The sequence below is a fragment of the Vanessa cardui genome, chromosome 28 (genome assembly GCF_905220365.1).
Source record: "Vanessa cardui chromosome 28, ilVanCard2.1, whole genome shotgun sequence".
Lineage (NCBI taxonomy): Eukaryota > Metazoa > Arthropoda > Insecta > Lepidoptera > Nymphalidae > Vanessa > Vanessa cardui.
In genome coordinates this window covers 5,401,328-5,418,837 of record NC_061150.1, presented here as the reverse complement: position 1 = coordinate 5,418,837, position 17,510 = coordinate 5,401,328, and the positions used below count along the sequence as shown (strand labels likewise).

Sequence of the window (17,510 nt, the reverse complement as noted above, 5' to 3'; positions counted from 1 at the left end):
ATCTACCAGGGGAAGCTATTAAACGAACAAAAGGTAAAACGAACGGTAATAATATGTGACTGAGTTATACAATGGAACTCGATCTATTTTTATACTTAACTAGCTGTGCCCGCGACCTTGTACGCGTTTGAAATTAACAAAAATAAAAAAATATTGTAGCCTAAGTTATTCCTTATTACATCAGTTATCTGCCAGTGAAAATCCCGTCAAAATCGGTCCAGTCGTTACAGAGATTAGCCGCAGCAAACAAACAGACAGAAAGACAAAAATATACATACATATGCATGGAGTAAAAAGGGCTATTTTAATATTACAAACAGACACTCCAATTTCATTATATGTATATATATTTCATTTACGGTATTTGTATACAAAGCGACTGCTCCCATTTTTATTCTTTGTTGGAATAAATACTTTTCTTGCTAACAAATACACTTCATTGTAACGACGGCCCAGTTAGACCACGAGAATCTTTAATGATTGAATATTCAATTCCAAGCAAGCACCACTGTCTTTTTTGCGTTCAAAAATCCACATTAGCGCAGCGTGGTATAATAGGAAAAAAGTATTTGGTGGTAGGGCTTTGTGCAAGATCGCCTGGGTACCACACATTCATCAGATATTCTACTGCTAAACAACAGTACACAGTATTGTTGTGTTCAGTTAATATTTCTTACAGCGTCATTGTCTATGTGTGGTGGTGACCACTTACAATCAAGTGGCCCATATTCATTAAAATAAAATTATACTTTATTCAAGTAGCCAACATAATAATGGACATATGTTACACACACTACACACACACTACTCGACCACGGAGGTCGTCAAGCAGTAACAGCTATAATTTCTCCGGCATAATTAGCCGTGACATAAATAGGTCACGAGATCACGATCAAGATAAAGTAAAATAATACTGATGGATTGTAAACATAACGACTGTATTTTTAAATGCTGAAAAAAAGGAACTACTTTTCTTGCCGACTCTTCTCGGTGGAATCTACTTTCCGAACCGGTGGTAGCTTCATTTAACGATTCAAAACTGAATATTTGTCAAAAGTGAGGCGAGATGGCCCAGTGGTTAGAACGCGTGCATCTAAACCGATGATTGCGGGTTCAAGCCCAGGCAAGCAACGCTGTTTCATGTGCTTAATTTGTCTTTATAATTCATCTCGTGCTCTGCGGTGAAGGAAAACATCGTGAGGAAACCTGCATGTGACAAATTTCATAAAAATTCTGCCACATGTGTATTCCACCAAGCCGCATTGGAACAGCGTGGTGGAATATGTTCCAAACCTTCTCCTCAAAGGGAGAGGAGGCTTTCAGCCCAGCAGTGGGAATTTACAGGCTGTTGTTGTTGTTGATTCAAAAGTGCTTGTAAAAGCCTACTTGAATAAGTATATTTTGATTTTGAACGACGAGGGAGACTTTTGATGATCGATGACGAATGAGTTCGTGAAAAAAAGAGGAAATACACAACGTAATTCCATTTCCAGCATTATATAGTATCTGAAAGTCTATATATATGCTAATGCAAATTTTACGACTCCCATCGTAATGGTCAAATTTGTTTTTCAATATTTTTTACGATCCTGACGCACGCCACCTGACCTCGTCCGAGACACTAGTTTACTAGAGCATCTATCTATAAATAGTATAAATCAAAGTCATTTTCTGCTTCTGTCTGTACTTACTTCAAACCATTCAACTGTTTTTAATGCGGTTTTCTATGATAGGAAAAACGAGGAAGATTTTCACATATATTATGTTTTTTTAATGGTATAGGTTGGCGGACGAGCATATGGGCCACCTGATGGTAAGTGGTCACCATCACCCATAGACAATGACGCTGTAAGAAATATTAACTATTCCTTACATCGTCAATGCGCCACCAACCTTGGGAACTAAGATGTTATGTCCCTTGTGTCTGTAGTTGCACTGGTTCGCTCACCCTTCAAACCGCAACACGACAATACTGCGTACTGTTGTTTAGCGATACTTGTTTCGTTCAGTTGATATGGGTACCGACTGAACCTTGAGATCAAAATACTTTTTGAATCGTCATGGTAAAGTGACAAATTAAATGTTAATTATCACTGGTTCGGAAGAAACTCAGTAATTGCTCAATAATATTTTTATTACCGAGTATATCAGTAACGCCCTCACACAAGCTCTAAAATTGAAATGGCAGTGGGCAGGTCACATATCGAGATACAAAGGTGGACAATCAATGCTACAATTTGGGATGGGCCAATCTCCAAAAGAAGGGTAGGGAGATCGAGTAGACGATGGATGGACGATTTAACGGATTTAACAGGAAAGGACTGGAAAAATATCGCCAGGGACTGAATTGAGTGAAAAGGACTGGACGAGGCCTTCACCCGAAGAGGGGTCCATAACCAATAACAAAAACTAACTTTTAGTAACATATAGATATAAGAATATAGAATAATAACAATCTACTAACAAATACCTACATTAGAATTAGAAAATGTAAGGTTATGGAAATAAAGGCTTTTTATTTTATTTATTTATTTTTATATCAGGAAAGTACAATAATATTATTATATATCCTGCCCAGAAGTCAACAAATAGTTAATAATAAGTTAATATTAAAGATGGAAAAGCCACGCTTTTTGCCACATATGTATTCCACCGACTGGCATTAGAACAGCGAGGTGGAATATGTTCCAAACCTGTTCCTCAAAAGGGGAGGAGGCCTTAGCCCAGGAGTGAGAAATTTACGGGCTGTTGTTCTTGTTATTACTTGACGCTTCTGTCTCGAGAGTCAAACAATCTCGTCAATTCGCCACAATAATCAAATGCGCATGCAAAGTTTCAGCTGATGGGGTGGTGCTGTTCTAAAATCGAATGAAACAAACATATTCTAACAGGTGATGTTGCTTATGAGCAAATTTAACGCGTTATTACGTTTTATTTGTTTATAATCATACAGCCACGAGCTTGTCCAATCCGCCAATCATTTGGCAGGTGCGAGACAGCCCAACATAGGCGCCATTTGCACTATTTTCAGAAGCACTACATCTTTAAGAGCTAAAATGGCCTAGTGGTTAGAACGCGTGTATCTTGACCGATTATTGAGGGTTCAAACCCAGGCAAGCGCCACTATATATATATATATATATATGTGCTTAATTTGTGTTCATAATTTATCTCGTGCTCGGCGGTGAAGGAAAACATCGTGAGGAAACCGGCATGTGTCTAATTTCATCGAAATTCTGCCACATGTGCATTCCACCAACCCGCACTGGAACAGCGTGGTGGAATATTCACAATAACATGAAATGAAGTAAGTTAAAATGCAATTTACGCAGTTAATATAGTAACCGCAAGCCTGTGGACGCATCAGGAAGTCACATATCCTGTGGAAGTCATATTCAGGTGATTCTGAGAAGGATATCAGACGGGATGGCATGCGCACTAGCGAAAATCATAGGAGGCGAAATCACCCTCCTGGGGAAAGTTACGAACTATGCAGCAGCCCGAATGCGTCACATCCCAGTGCGCAGTGGATAATAACTCTACACAACCCGCTTTCCAAGAGAATTCCACATTGCGTGAATCAGCAAAAGAAAAAACATATCATATGTAGATAAAAGATATAGACAACAATGCTTATTTTAAAGAGTATATTCTTTAAGCTTCAATTAAGCATAAAGCTTGTGCTAGGAGTTCGGAAGACCAAGGGCTCTGGATCGTAGCTTTGACTTCTTACGACGCCAGTCGACCTGAGAACCATTGCGCTATCGAGGCTATTAAGAGCAAGGTTTATTCTGACCTTATATTACATCTCTGTTGTTGATTTCTGAGGAGTCAAATCAAATCAAATCAAATCAAATCAAATCAAGTCTCTTCATCTAGAGCTAATCAACTAACTTTGTATATAGAAGAAAATTATTCCAATTGCTATAAGAATTAACTAATTATTTCAGACAGACAGACAAAGTTACTTTCACATTTAATATTAATATAGATTTTGTGGCATAGCATATTTATGGTAAGTACTAACGCTGACAGACATCGGCGCTGTAATGTTACCTTATATCGCCGATACAGCCCCGACCATGACTATGACACCTAATACATTTATGACTTATATGCCTGTGCCACTGACTCACCCTTGAAACCGGAACATGACTGTGTAATACTTAGTGTATTACTATTTTGCGGTGGAGTATAATAAGAGTGGATGGTACCATACAATAACAATACTGAGTATTTTGCTGATGCACCCCGCTGCACCCTTTCTCCCGACGCCCACGCTATGCGTCCGAATATCGATTAACGACACGCTCGCGACTGTTCTCGTGACGTCATGGGAACATATATACAATTATACATTAAAATTGAATATACAATTATACGTAACTAGTAATTACCCGCGGCTTTGCTCGCGTTTTAGGGTGTCATGTGCAAAAACAAAGCCTATGTTCTTTCTGGGAAATTTTCCCACTGCTGGTTTAAGGGCTATCTTTCTTCGAGGAGAAGCTTTGGAGGATATTCCACCACACAGTTCCATTGCGAATTGGTGGATAAACATGTGGCAGAATTTCGTTGAAATTAGTCACCACCACTGACCACTATATGAATTATAAACCCAATTTTAGCCTATGAATAATCAGTGGTGCTTGCCTGGGTTTGGACTCGCAATCATCGGTTAAGATGCACGCGTTCTAACCACTGGACCATCTCGGCTCTCGAACAATCCGATACAAACGTAATACAATCGAATGGAGGTTATATAAATTGACCATTGTATACCCACTTTATAAAAAAAATATAGAAATTAAGATTTTAAATTAACATGGTTATTTTTACTATTAAAGTTATTGATTTCGGGATATTTATCATGTTTACGAATGTATTGTTCACGGGAACAAGACATTCGTAAATAATGTCGAAATATCGAGGTCAATCGAACAAAAATAAAAAAACATGGTTAATGTCAACAACAACAACAACAGCCTGTAAATTCCCACTGCTGGGCTAAAGGCATCCTCTCCTTTTGAGGAGAAGGTTTGGAACATATTCCACCACGCTGTTCCAATGCGGGTTGGTGGAATACACATGTGGCAGAACTTCTATGAAATTTGTCACATACAGGTTTCCTCACGATGTTTTCCTTCGACGCCGAGCACGAGATGAATTATAAAGACAAATTAAGCACATGAATCAGCGGAGCTTGCCTGGGTTTGAACCAGCAATCATCGGTTAAGATGCACGCGTTCTAACCACTGGGCTATTTCGACTCTGGTTAAAATCCCGTAACTTTAATTAAAAATTGAGCATGGATGTGGACGGATAGAGGTAGAGGACGACCAAGGAAACGATGGATGGATTGTGTGAAAGACGATATGGTTAGAGAGAATGTTACTTGTGAGATGGCGTCTGACAGAGAAGTATGGAAGGAGAAGACATGCTGCGCCGACCCCAAATACAATTGGGATAAGGGCAGGAGGATGATGGAGGATGGTGATAATAACTTTAATTATAGAAATTTTATACTGTAATTCTATAAAGTATTTTGAATATAATATTTATAAATAATCATTAAAGGTTGTATAACTTCTAGCTGTTGAGCTATATTCAGTCACAGAATTATATGAATGTAATGAATACTTTTTGCTTTGACATTTTTATAAATAAAAGTAGAAATAGAATATTATTAAATTTGATATGGGAATCGTTAATCTGCTTTTAAATATGGAAGGTAATGATGATTGTAAAGAAAACTGTAAAAATATAATTGTAATCCATATTAAATGTTGTTAATAATTTGATGTTCCTGTTTATCTGAAACTGGGTCTAGAATACGTAATCGTTATTGGGTGTTTAATTGTGGAGTTGATACTTAATTGGCGGGTAAGTGAGCAACTTCATCATACATTTCATGTAATTTTTCATTATAAAAATGAAATCGTTAAATTCGTTCATAAATTTAATATTAAAACAATATCCATTTAAACAGCGCACGCCATGAAAGCTCTCAGGAGACGCGATGTAATTTAATTGAGGGCGAAGTCATCACATTAAGTATCCTGTACAATAGAGTACAAACAAGATTCTCTGAATATTCTGGTCACTTGCCGTGGTTCAAATCCACAATCTTTTTTTTATGGGATAGGTTGGTGGACGAGCATATGGGCCATCAGATGGTAAGCGGTCACCATCACCCATAGACAAGGACGCTGTAAGAAATATTAACTATTCCTTAGATCGTCAATGCGCCACCAACCTTGGGAACTAAGATGTCATGTCCCTTGTGCCTGTAGTTACACTGGTTCACTCACCCTTCAAACCGGAACACAACAATATTGAGTACTGTTATTTGGCGGAAGAATAACTGATGAGTAGGTGGTACCTACCCAGACGGGCTTGCACAAAGCCCTACCAACAATTAAGCCTTAGTTTAAATCCACAATATTTTGATTGAGATTCACGTGCTATCCATAAATAGTAAAAAAAAGTAAAGTAACAGCCTGTAAATTTCCCACTGCTGGGCTAAAGCCTCCTCTTCCATTAAGGAGAGGGTTTGGAACATATTCCACCACGCTGTTCCAATGCGGGTTGGTTGAATGCACAAAAATTTCAATGAAATTAGACACATGCAGGTTTCCTCACGATGTTTTCCTTCACCGCCGAGCACGAGATGAATTATAAACACAAATTAAGTACATGAATATTCAGTGGTGCTTGCCTGGGTTTCAACCCGCGATCATCGGTTAAGATGCGCGCGTTCTAACCACTGGGCCATCTCGGCTCAGTACGATAACAAGTACTGATTTATCTCAAATACGTACAACGTGCGAAGCTCCTTTGGATGACGACCAAGTATCGTACAGTCGCTGACAAAACTGTTATGTAAAATTAAAACGTGGATACAACTTTTAATTATGATTTTCATTTGTATAGTAATATAAATATGAAAGTAACTGTTTGTCTGTCGTTCTTTCACGACCAAACCACTGAGCCGAATTTGATGAAATTTTGTGTGAAGCATACTTGATCTCCGAGAGAACACATAGGCCACATTTTTTGCATGAAACACATGACAACCAACCAAGTGATGAATAAATACATTTTGTATAATTTCACGTCAATGATATTCTAATAAACAGATATGTTATACCCATACTAAACAACAGAAAAAAGTGTGCCGCGCCGGGGACCGTTTATTTTACATTTTGTTACAAGTAATAAGAATAGCTTGATAAAAACAATAAGTAAAAGGGATAACTAGATGTTTTAATTACGCAAAACGTATTACTACATAATTATGATGTATTATAACGTATTACTGGCATAATTATGATGAAAACGACTAAAGGCAAACGTCCCAATTAGGACGTTTTCTAGTCTTCACTTTTTGCGCGTTAACGACATATCTGTTTACTAGAACATCATTGTTTCACGTCATACTAACCAAACTGTCTATAGTAAACCAAGGGACTGATATAATTATTTAATAGAAGCACTAACGAAGATGCAGCCACACGCACACACGTAAAATCTGTAGTCTGTATAGGCACACTATAGAACAACATACCCTACATACTTGATGTATTATGTACCATTCGTAATGAGTATTAGATAACGTCACATACATTACTCTGATCCCAATGTAAGTAGCTAAGCTTGTGTAGTGAAAAATCAGAAGTAACGACGCTACCACAAACACCCAGACCCAAGACAAGGTAGAAAACTAAGGAACTTCTTTCATATAGTTTCGTCCGAGAATCGGCCGTACGACCACAGAGGTCACGACTTCGGTAGTTACACGAAATCAGCCATACTTTAAACTAGAGCATAACAAGGCGGAATCCTTGTTAGTCAGTCTACCCGTGACCACGAACGCTGTAAAGTGCTCGAAACGTCGGGATGTTAAAAATAATTAATATACGCGATTCAAATCCGTTATAACTAGTTTTATTCGAATTTAAAGTACCGTTCACAGCTAAAATTATTTTCGATAACACTTACGATCGTGACTGTATTCATTACGCATTACGTCGAGATGTAAACGTATTATTATGTAAACCTGAGTCAGAGATGAAAAATTCCTAAGAAAATATATTGTTGAATAACGCAATTACTATACGCGATGAGCATCCGCCGTTAATATATTTACTGTACAACTGCCACATCTGTTATCACTGTTATTATTAAGGTGCGTCCAGACTTGATAAAAAAGTATACTTTATTTAATTGGGATCTTATTTTTTATTATTTATTATGAGTATTTTTGTATTGTATAAGCTGTCACCCGCGACTTCGCATGCGTTTTAGGGGTTGACTTTGACATCAAATTCGGTTCAGCGGTTTCGTCGTGAAAGAGCGTCAGACAGACAGAGTTACTTTCACATTATAATACTAGTATAGTATATTGATTTTCCAGTGGTTAGAACGCGCGCATCTTAATCAATGATGGCGGGTTCAAACCCAGGCAAGCACCGCTGAATATTCATGTATTCAATTTGTGTTTATAATTCATTTCGCGCTCGGCGGTGAATGAAAACATCGTGAGGAAACCTGCATGTCTATAAATTCATAGAAATTCTGCAATATGTTTATTCCATCAAACCCCATTGGAACAGCGTGGTGGAATATGTTCCAAGCCTTCTCCTTAATGGAAGAGGGGGCCTTATCTCAGCAGTGGGAAATGTACAGGCTTTTACTTTACTTTACTTCTTTTCAAAGGGAGAGGAAACCTTAGCCCAGCTGTGGGAAATTTACAGGCTGTTGTTGTTTGTTATCGTGCTATTAAAATAAAAAGTAATCCATTTATATTATTCTATATATAACGTTGCGTAATAACAGGGCTGTTATTTGGAGTTATACTTCTTCACGCGTGAATAGTAAATTTTTAAGTAGAACGGAAGTGACGTCAAGAGAATATGTGTTGTTTGTTTTTATATAAAATTATGTAAGCTAGACTAACGGTACATTTATATATTCAACTAGCTTAGAAATATATATTTGAAACAGATTTAAAAATAGAACAGCAATAATTAGTGATCCAGTGATATTCTACCGCTAAACAACAGTACGCAGTATTATTGTGTTCCGGTTTGAAGGGTGAGTGAGCCAGTGCAACTACAGGCACAAGGGACATAGCATCTTACTTCCCAAGGTTGGTGGCGCATTGACGATGTAAGGAATAGTTTATATTTCTTACAGCGTCATTGTCTATGGGTGATGGTGACAACTTATCATCAGGTGGCCCATATGCTCGTCCGCCAACTTATTCCATAAATAAAATAAATCAATTTTATGACAGCAAATGAACAAGTAAATGGTCACCTTCGACCATAAATATTACAAGCTGTAGAACATATGAGCCCTTCTACTCCCTTACACCTTCGAAGCGCATTACAAGCTATTGATTTTTCGGACTGGCTTCCACAAGAGCAATATTCTAAAAGAATACACTCGTTCACTTATGGTGATACGTTATTTGTTAAACAAATATTTTTAATTCTATACATCTATATTAATAACAGCAACTACTGAGTTTCTTGGCGGTTCTTCTAGGTAGAATCTGCTTTCCGAACCGGTGTTAGCTTCACTTAATTGTAAAATGACGATTCAAATTGCTTGCAAAAGCCTACTTGAATAAAGTTTTCGAATATTTAAATGTGAAAGTAGCTCTGTATGTCTGTTGCTCTTTCACGATCAAACCGCTGAACTTAATTTGATGAATTTTGGTATGAAAGTTGAACTCCGAGAAAGTATATGGGTTACATTTATGCCAACCAATATCCTAAAACGCAAGCGAAGCAGCGGGCGAATACTAGTATAATATAACTTCTTTGAGAGTTATGTAATACCATCTTATAGTATATTCCAATCGAAGTGGGAATAAAGATGAATGAACCTTAGATGTACATATTCGCTAATAGCTCAGCTGTATCGCGCACTGAGAGCTCATGATTGATATATCTTGATATGCCCAGTGGTTAGAACGCGTGCATCTTAACCGATGATTGCGGGTTCATATCCAGTCAAGCACCACTATATATATGTGCAATTCATCTCGTGCTCAGCGGTGAAGGAAAACATCGTGAGGAAACCTGCATGTGTCTAATTTCTTCGAAATTCTGCCACATGTGCATTCAAGCAACCCGCATTGGAACAGCGTTGTGAAATATGTTCCAAGCCCTCTCCTTAATGAAAGAGGAGGCCTTATCCCAGCAGTTGGAAATTTACAGGCTGTTACTTTAGATTTTTAATATATCTCTGTGTATAACACAACACTGTTACACTCAACTACTTATACACGCTGTAATTTAATTCCAAAGTTTCGATAACAGTTTCGTCGACGTTCAAAACGCCAGTATTTCGCAAATACTTTTATAATATAATTACACAGTATAAAACAAAGTCGCTTACCGTTGTCTGTTCCTATATGTGCTTAGATCTTTTTTTAATAGATAGAGGTTTTTTTCAACCGACTTCAAAAAGGAGGCAGTTATCAATTCGTCTGTATTTTTTAATAGATACAGTGATTCGAGATAACGATGATTACTAGACGCACGCGTCTTAGATGGTTAGATATATGACGCAATTTTTCCACATCCTTCCTCGAAGTAAGTGGTTATAAAGCAATAATAATATACTTCATGAAACTCAGCTCAGTCAGACAGAGAGACAGTTAATTTCTCATTTATAATACTTTAACAACGAACGAATTTCTATCGCCATTTACAGTGCAGAATATATTTCTGTACAAAATTTTGGTGATTTTTGAACCAATTTCTAAAAAAGGATGTTATCAGTTTGACATGTATGTATCTAACATTTTTAGAATTGAATAATATTTGGGTAGGATGATGCGTTTAGGCTTTCAAGTATGTGTGCTTAATTTCGTAAGTATATTTTTGTACATGAATTTCTCGAAAACTGAAAGTCGTATTGAGGTGATCGTTTTTAATTTAAGTTAGGTGTACTGTAAGTGTGTGTAAGATACGTTAATATTGGTCATTACTAAAGTTATTAATTTCGGGATATTTACCATGTTTTTTATTTCTATTTGGTGGAACTCTATATTTCGACATTATCTACGAATGTCTCGTGAACAAGACATAACTATAAGAAGAAGAAATAACTTTAGTAATTAAAATAACCATGTTAATTTAGATAGATATATTTTTTTTATTTTCATTTCACGAGCTGTTTCTAATTTTGAAGTTGGTTTAATTATGAACGAGTAATTATTTAAGCATAACACTAAACAAATATATTTTAATTATTATGTCATTACAGAGAAAACACGAGGCGAACAGAAGAGGTACATCAATAGGCCGTTACTTTTAAACATATTTGACAACGAATGCAATGCAACCTCATAGATATTAACTACAACTTTTTGATGATATATTTAAAAAACTTATTTTAACTTTAAAAAAATGTCTTTATATTTTCGTTTGTATAGCTGATAGGTGTTTTATTTTGGTATATATGTTAGTTAATTATATGGGACATGAGTTTGCCTTTTTGTTTAATTTTGTAATTATTTAATACTGTGTAAGATAACTTTCTTTTAAAAATCTCTGCTTCAAATGCCTTAATATATAATAGTTAAGATATTACATTAAATATTGATCTATTGATGCCATGGATAAGTTTAATTTTACAACTAAAATTATAGTTGTAACATTTAAATATTCAATTTAACATTACAGACTTAGAAAAAAATACTGAATATTAGCACATTATTTCTTTTTATATTTGCATTAAATACAGACCTAGAAAAATTACTGCAAGTTATGAAATCATTTCTTATTATGTCAAGCATAAAATTATGGTGTTGAGACATTACATTACAAGTTAGCATAGAATGTACAAATATCTTGCGCACAAAATTCATTATATTTAAAATAAAACTTAATTAAATATCACTTTATTTATTATAGAAAATACTTTTAGATAAGAACTAAGTAACCTGTAGTAAATATTTATCACCTTACTTACTAATTAAATAAATGAATATTTTTTTATTACTTTATAAAATAATTGCAAATTGGATTCTAACTAGATTATGATAGTATTTTTTCTTACAATTATGAGTAAAATTTATGTAGCGTTAAGTTAACAGCTATTAATTACAGCGTATTTATTATTTGATATATATTTATTTTTTTTTAATTTGGCTGTATGCAATCTTTTATTAAGAAGGTATTTGAAAAAAAAAATCATTACTGGCAAGTTGAACGCATAGCTAAATATATTTAAAACTACATAAGCCGATGAGTCACAGTTTCATAATTGCAATGTTTTACAAAATCGCTACGCTTACAAATTGAATTTTACCTGTTAGCATTATTTAAAGATGAACTATCGTCGATATCAGGGTGCAAATATAAATCACCGCCTTGATGAATCCACTTTCCACTGACTGGTGTATTCTCTTGTTCCGTATGCCGTAAACAAAAATATAATTTATCATTCACTTTCGGCACGTATATTTCGAGTCTCGTAAGCCACTGCGATGTTTCGATTTCTCTTAATTCGTAATTAGGGTATATCGTATCACAATTACTACCCCTAGCGCCTTCACTGGACGTTAATCTTAAGGAATTATGTCCCAAAAACTCACTACCGTTCACCAATAATAAATATTTACATCGAAAATTTACGCACGATTTCGCTTCTACTTTAAATGATACTATCCACGGTTCCACCGTTAAATTCTTTGTAGCGTGCACTTGTAAAATAAATAAAAATAATATCCCACAAGTCCGTGACACACAAGACACACGAGCCATTTTAATGGATCGAAACGATGAAAAGAAAACAAGATATCACGTAAATCACATCGACAGCGACATGTTTTTCTCTATTGACAGTTCGGCGGCAATTGTTGCCGGAACTGCAGTATTTTGTAAAAATGTTGTCATATCCGGACGAAATATTGCTACCACTAAAGATCGAAAAATATTAGGCACCACAATTTTAATTCATTTACTTGGAAGTTCACAGTATAATTACATTTCAAGAATATGTAAAGAAAATTTATAGAAATAATTTAATTAAACATTTTTCTTTTAGTAAGCTGTTTTCAGCTGCTACAGATTATCAATATTTTAAAATGTTTATCAGCTGTCTTTGACATTTCATTAATATCTGTGTGTAATGGGCGGATTATTTTTACATCTGTGCCATTTGGCAAGAAAAGTCAAAAATCAGTGTGTTGGCTCGATTTAGACAAATATTCATAATTATCACGTAATTACAAATTATAATGAGACCGAAATTATACATTTAACCATGAAATTAGTTAAAATATATTAATCAAGTATACACGAATGTATTGAATGTTTCATAGTTCAATGTTGAGGGTCGTCATGACTAGGGCTTTTCGTTAAATAGAATTTTTTGTATGGAAACTGTGAATATGGAGTTAAGGGAAGCCGGAGATGGGGCTGCGGCTGTGGATTGTGAGGATACTCCGAAGAAATACAGTTGGGCGGAGGTTCGGCAAGCAGTTCACGACTTAAGAAAAGAGCTATCGTCTTTGTCTACGATGGTACCCATGGCAATATCGTTCAGGAAACTTGGCAATGGAAAGACGAGGATATATTTTCTGAGGACCCCGCAGAACGGCTGGGAGATCACGCTCCTGTACACCGATATCAGCCCCACCCAACAGACCAGTAATGCAAGGTAGTTAAAAACTTTTTAATTGTTTTGCTTTGGTTTTTTTAAATAAAATTCCTGACATACAGATTTACTTTAGAATATTTATTATAACTTTATGGACATACATACTATACTAAATGCTAAAAAAAAATATTATACTTAATTTAAATACAGATTTTTACTGATGAGGAAATTACTTAATTATTTTCCCTTTACTGGTTTATTTATCACAGTAGGATAACTTCTCTTTAATTTAATTTTCAATTAAAGTTTAACTTACATGTTTCATGTTTAAGTTACACTAAAAAATTAAATTGTGTAATTAATAATTAATTCAATTTTCCTATTGAATCAATTTAAATGCAATGTCTGTATATGTCCCAGTGCTGGGCTAATTTTTTGACCAGAAGTTTTAGAGTATATTACAGCAAGCTCCAAAGTTAATTGGTCGATATAAAATATTTACAAATATATGAAAAAAAAATCTTGTATTAAACATTCATACAATGTAATATTTATTACACTATTTAAGAGCATTGATAGGTGATCTTATCACTAAGTAGCAATCTTTTCAAAACAAACTTACTGGTTTAAAACAAAGACAATATAAATTCAAAGATGAAATACAATTAAATAATTTGTTTTATACACAATTATGGCATAGTATATATTTCTATTACAATTAAAAAAAGGTTGTATATATATTATACAATATTATTCCACTAAAAAGTTTCTAACCACTTTATTTTGACTTTCAAAAGTACAACATTTCATACATCTATGTACAAAAGTCTTTTTTTATATTGGTTTGGTGAAAGGCTTCAAAAATATTGTATGTCCTTTCCTGAGAATTAAACAATCTCCACAAAATTTCATCTAATTCCATACAGTGGATTAAGCATTTATAATGTTAGTATAGATTGAAATATGTATGTTATGTAGTAGCTTAATATATTACAGAATATATATTACTTAACATTATAGTAGAATTAATGAATATTAAATAGATAGGGACCTGTATACTCTTTTCCCGGAGATTGGGGTGGAGTATTTATTACTTATCAAATATAATGTGCAGATGTGATATGTATGTAATAAAATTAAAAATCTGGTTTGCAGAGTTAGCTTTTATATTTTAATTAAGTTGGCTGAATAGCAAATGGTCTTGGGGCAAATGTAGTTGGCCACTTCCGAAAAAAAAAATTAAGCATCTTTATGTTATGAGTATGAGACCATTATTGGGATTTATAACTTGCATTGGCTCACTGGTCCTTCAAACTAGAATGTAATAATATTTATTATCACAGCTTACAGTCAAATATCTGTTGAGTAGGTACCATAACCACCATAGGAGTAGTAAGTACCATGGACATAGTCACTACCATTGACAAAATGCCTGTTATGCCTACATAGATAAGACAATTGAATATATTATTAATAAACAACATATTTTTAAAATGATGTGTAATTCAATTTGTGTTACAATTTTAAATATTATGAAGATTGATTTTTAAATCAGATTATTCTATTCTTGTAACATTATAGAAGAAAAAATTATCCATAGTCACAAATAAAACTAACTTAATCATTGTTTAAGAACTAGAAATAGGTTTTGATTGTAGGTTAAATTTTCTAGATTTGATATTTATATTCTATCGCTAAACAACAGTACTCAGTATTGTTGTGTTCCCGTTTGAAGGGTGAGTGAGCCAGTGTAACTACAGGCACAAGGGACATAGCATCTTAGTTCCCAAGGTTGAAAAAAAAATTGGGTTTGTTTCGAAGTATTAATCCTATTGAGAATCTCTGACAATTAGTTTCAGATATAGATTATTAAAAATATAATTTTTAAAATGATATGATTAAAACTTTGTCCTAGATCTAACAATGCCTGTTTTATAAATTCCTTTAAATTATTTAATCTCCACCGAATTGTTGTGCGTGTGTGTTTAGCTTATATTTTTATTTGTTTTAGTGTGCTTGCATATTTTTATTATCAGGCAGTACACATAAATTTATTCGTTTTTTAATGTTTTGACCAGTGGAAAAGTGCGTGTGCGTTATTAAAATGTTTTTTTTTTTAATTTATAAAAAAGTTTTTTATATCTGTGATTGTTAAAAATGCATAAATGAAATATTTGTGCTATTGTATGAAAATGATACATTTTTAAAAGCGAGATCATTATCTAAAGTAGCTTTATAAATGTATTTTCCCGCCAGAAAAAAATGATTTTGGAGGTTATATAGAATATCAACAGATATTTTCGATTGTATTGAAATGTCAGTGATATTTTTTTAAACTGAACAAGATTAAAGCCTTAGATCAGTAGTTCCCAAACTTATTTTTCTCGTGGACCACTTTCAAAATTTTATTGGTTTCGGTGGACCCCCTGCCGCTACATTTCTACAACATTCTTAGTCGCCAAAAAATTAAAATTTTTCGCTCCTGACTTCTGTCCCTACATTCCGATAGGTAAACTAAAAACGAAAAAAACTACATTTTGTAACACTTAACTTATTAAAAGAATATAATTATAAGAAAAAATTAATAAGGTAATATAACTATGCTCACATTTTTGCTCTTTACTATCAAAAGCAAATAAATTTTCATGGACCCCATTAACATCTTATGGCCATTTTTTATTCAGGCCTACGTAGACCCCCATCATGTCTCCCGTGGACCCCTGGGGGTCCACCTGGGCCACTTTGGGAATCACAGCCTTAGATTATTATTTATTATTAGGCATGTGACCGATATTTCTAAAGTAATCTAAAGTCGGATGTCGTCGGAACAACAGATGTCAATCGATTTGATGATGACGAACACCGCGTCTAAAAACTATGAATATCATTGTGGTACGTCAAAGCATTCAAAGTTTTTAATATTTCTTACACCGTCATTGTCTATGGGTGATGGTGACCACTTACCATCAGGTGGTCCATATGCTCGTCCGACATTAGGTTTATTCCATAAAAAAAGTATGTTATCCTACTTTTTTTTTATTCGTTAGATTCGTTTTTTAATCGCATTAGACTCATGAAATATTCGCCTTATCTCTCTTTAACTTCACAGCAACCCATCTGTGAGAAAGAGATAAAGTGAATGTTAAACCGATTTTGATATAGTATACGTTACATCTCTTTCTCACATATTGTACAATTTTAAGTTAAGCAAAGACAGGAGAGCTGAGATGGCCCAGTGGTTAGAACGCGTGCATATTAACCTATGATTGCGGGTTCAAAACCAGACAAGCACCACTATATATATGTGCTAATTTGTGTTTATAATTCTTGCTCTGAACCTGCATGTGTCTAATTTCATCGAAATTCTGCCACATGTGCATTCCACCTACCCGCATTGGAACAGCGTGGTGGAATATTGTTCCAAACTTTCTCCTTATTGGAGATTGGTTGGTTACTTTACTTTTCAAAGACGGCGATATCTGAAATAGGTTATCAAAACCAATATTTCAAATATCTTTTACACAACCGATGTCACATAATTCAGATCTCCCATGCCTATTTATTATTATCTAGATAGAGTGTGGAATTACAAAAGCACTAAATCAGACAAGGCTACTTTATTATCTGTGTGTCCGTGGCAGCTACTCTTGACACGCGCCAAACGTCATACTACTTTACTAGTGTGAGTGTACTTCAGTTGTATGTGTACTGTGTACTTCAACAAATCTTAACCGCCATTTTTTTTTCGAGTCATTCTCAGCTTCGATTATAATCTGTCTGTAGCGTATTCAGATGAAAGTAGGAATAAATATATATATACAAACTTTTTTCACGTATTTCATGAGATTCGCTAATAACTCAGCTATATTGCATACTACTAAGAGTTTATG

The 17,510-nt window shown here is 34.6% G+C and overlaps 2 protein-coding genes across 2 annotated transcripts in view; one reads left to right on the top strand and one right to left on the bottom strand.

The window, feature by feature from the left end:
* The window catches only part of LOC124541687 (unextended protein-like), a 46,227-nt gene extending 33,363 nt beyond the window's left edge, over positions 1-12,864 (bottom strand). The window contains exon 1 of the mRNA XM_047119616.1: positions 12,328-12,864. Coding sequence (XP_046975572.1) covers positions 12,328-12,782 — 455 coding nt within the window. The 5' untranslated portion in view covers positions 12,783-12,864. The remainder of the gene's footprint in view (positions 1-12,327) is intronic.
* A 292-nt stretch (positions 12,865-13,156) lies between these two features.
* LOC124541428 (dipeptidyl peptidase 9) overlaps positions 13,157-17,510 on the top strand; it is a 29,709-nt gene continuing 25,355 nt past the window's right edge. Inside the window, exon 1 of the mRNA XM_047119296.1 lies at positions 13,157-13,680. Within this exon, the coding sequence (XP_046975252.1) occupies positions 13,397-13,680 (284 nt within the window). The 5' untranslated portion in view covers positions 13,157-13,396. The remainder of the gene's footprint in view (positions 13,681-17,510) is intronic.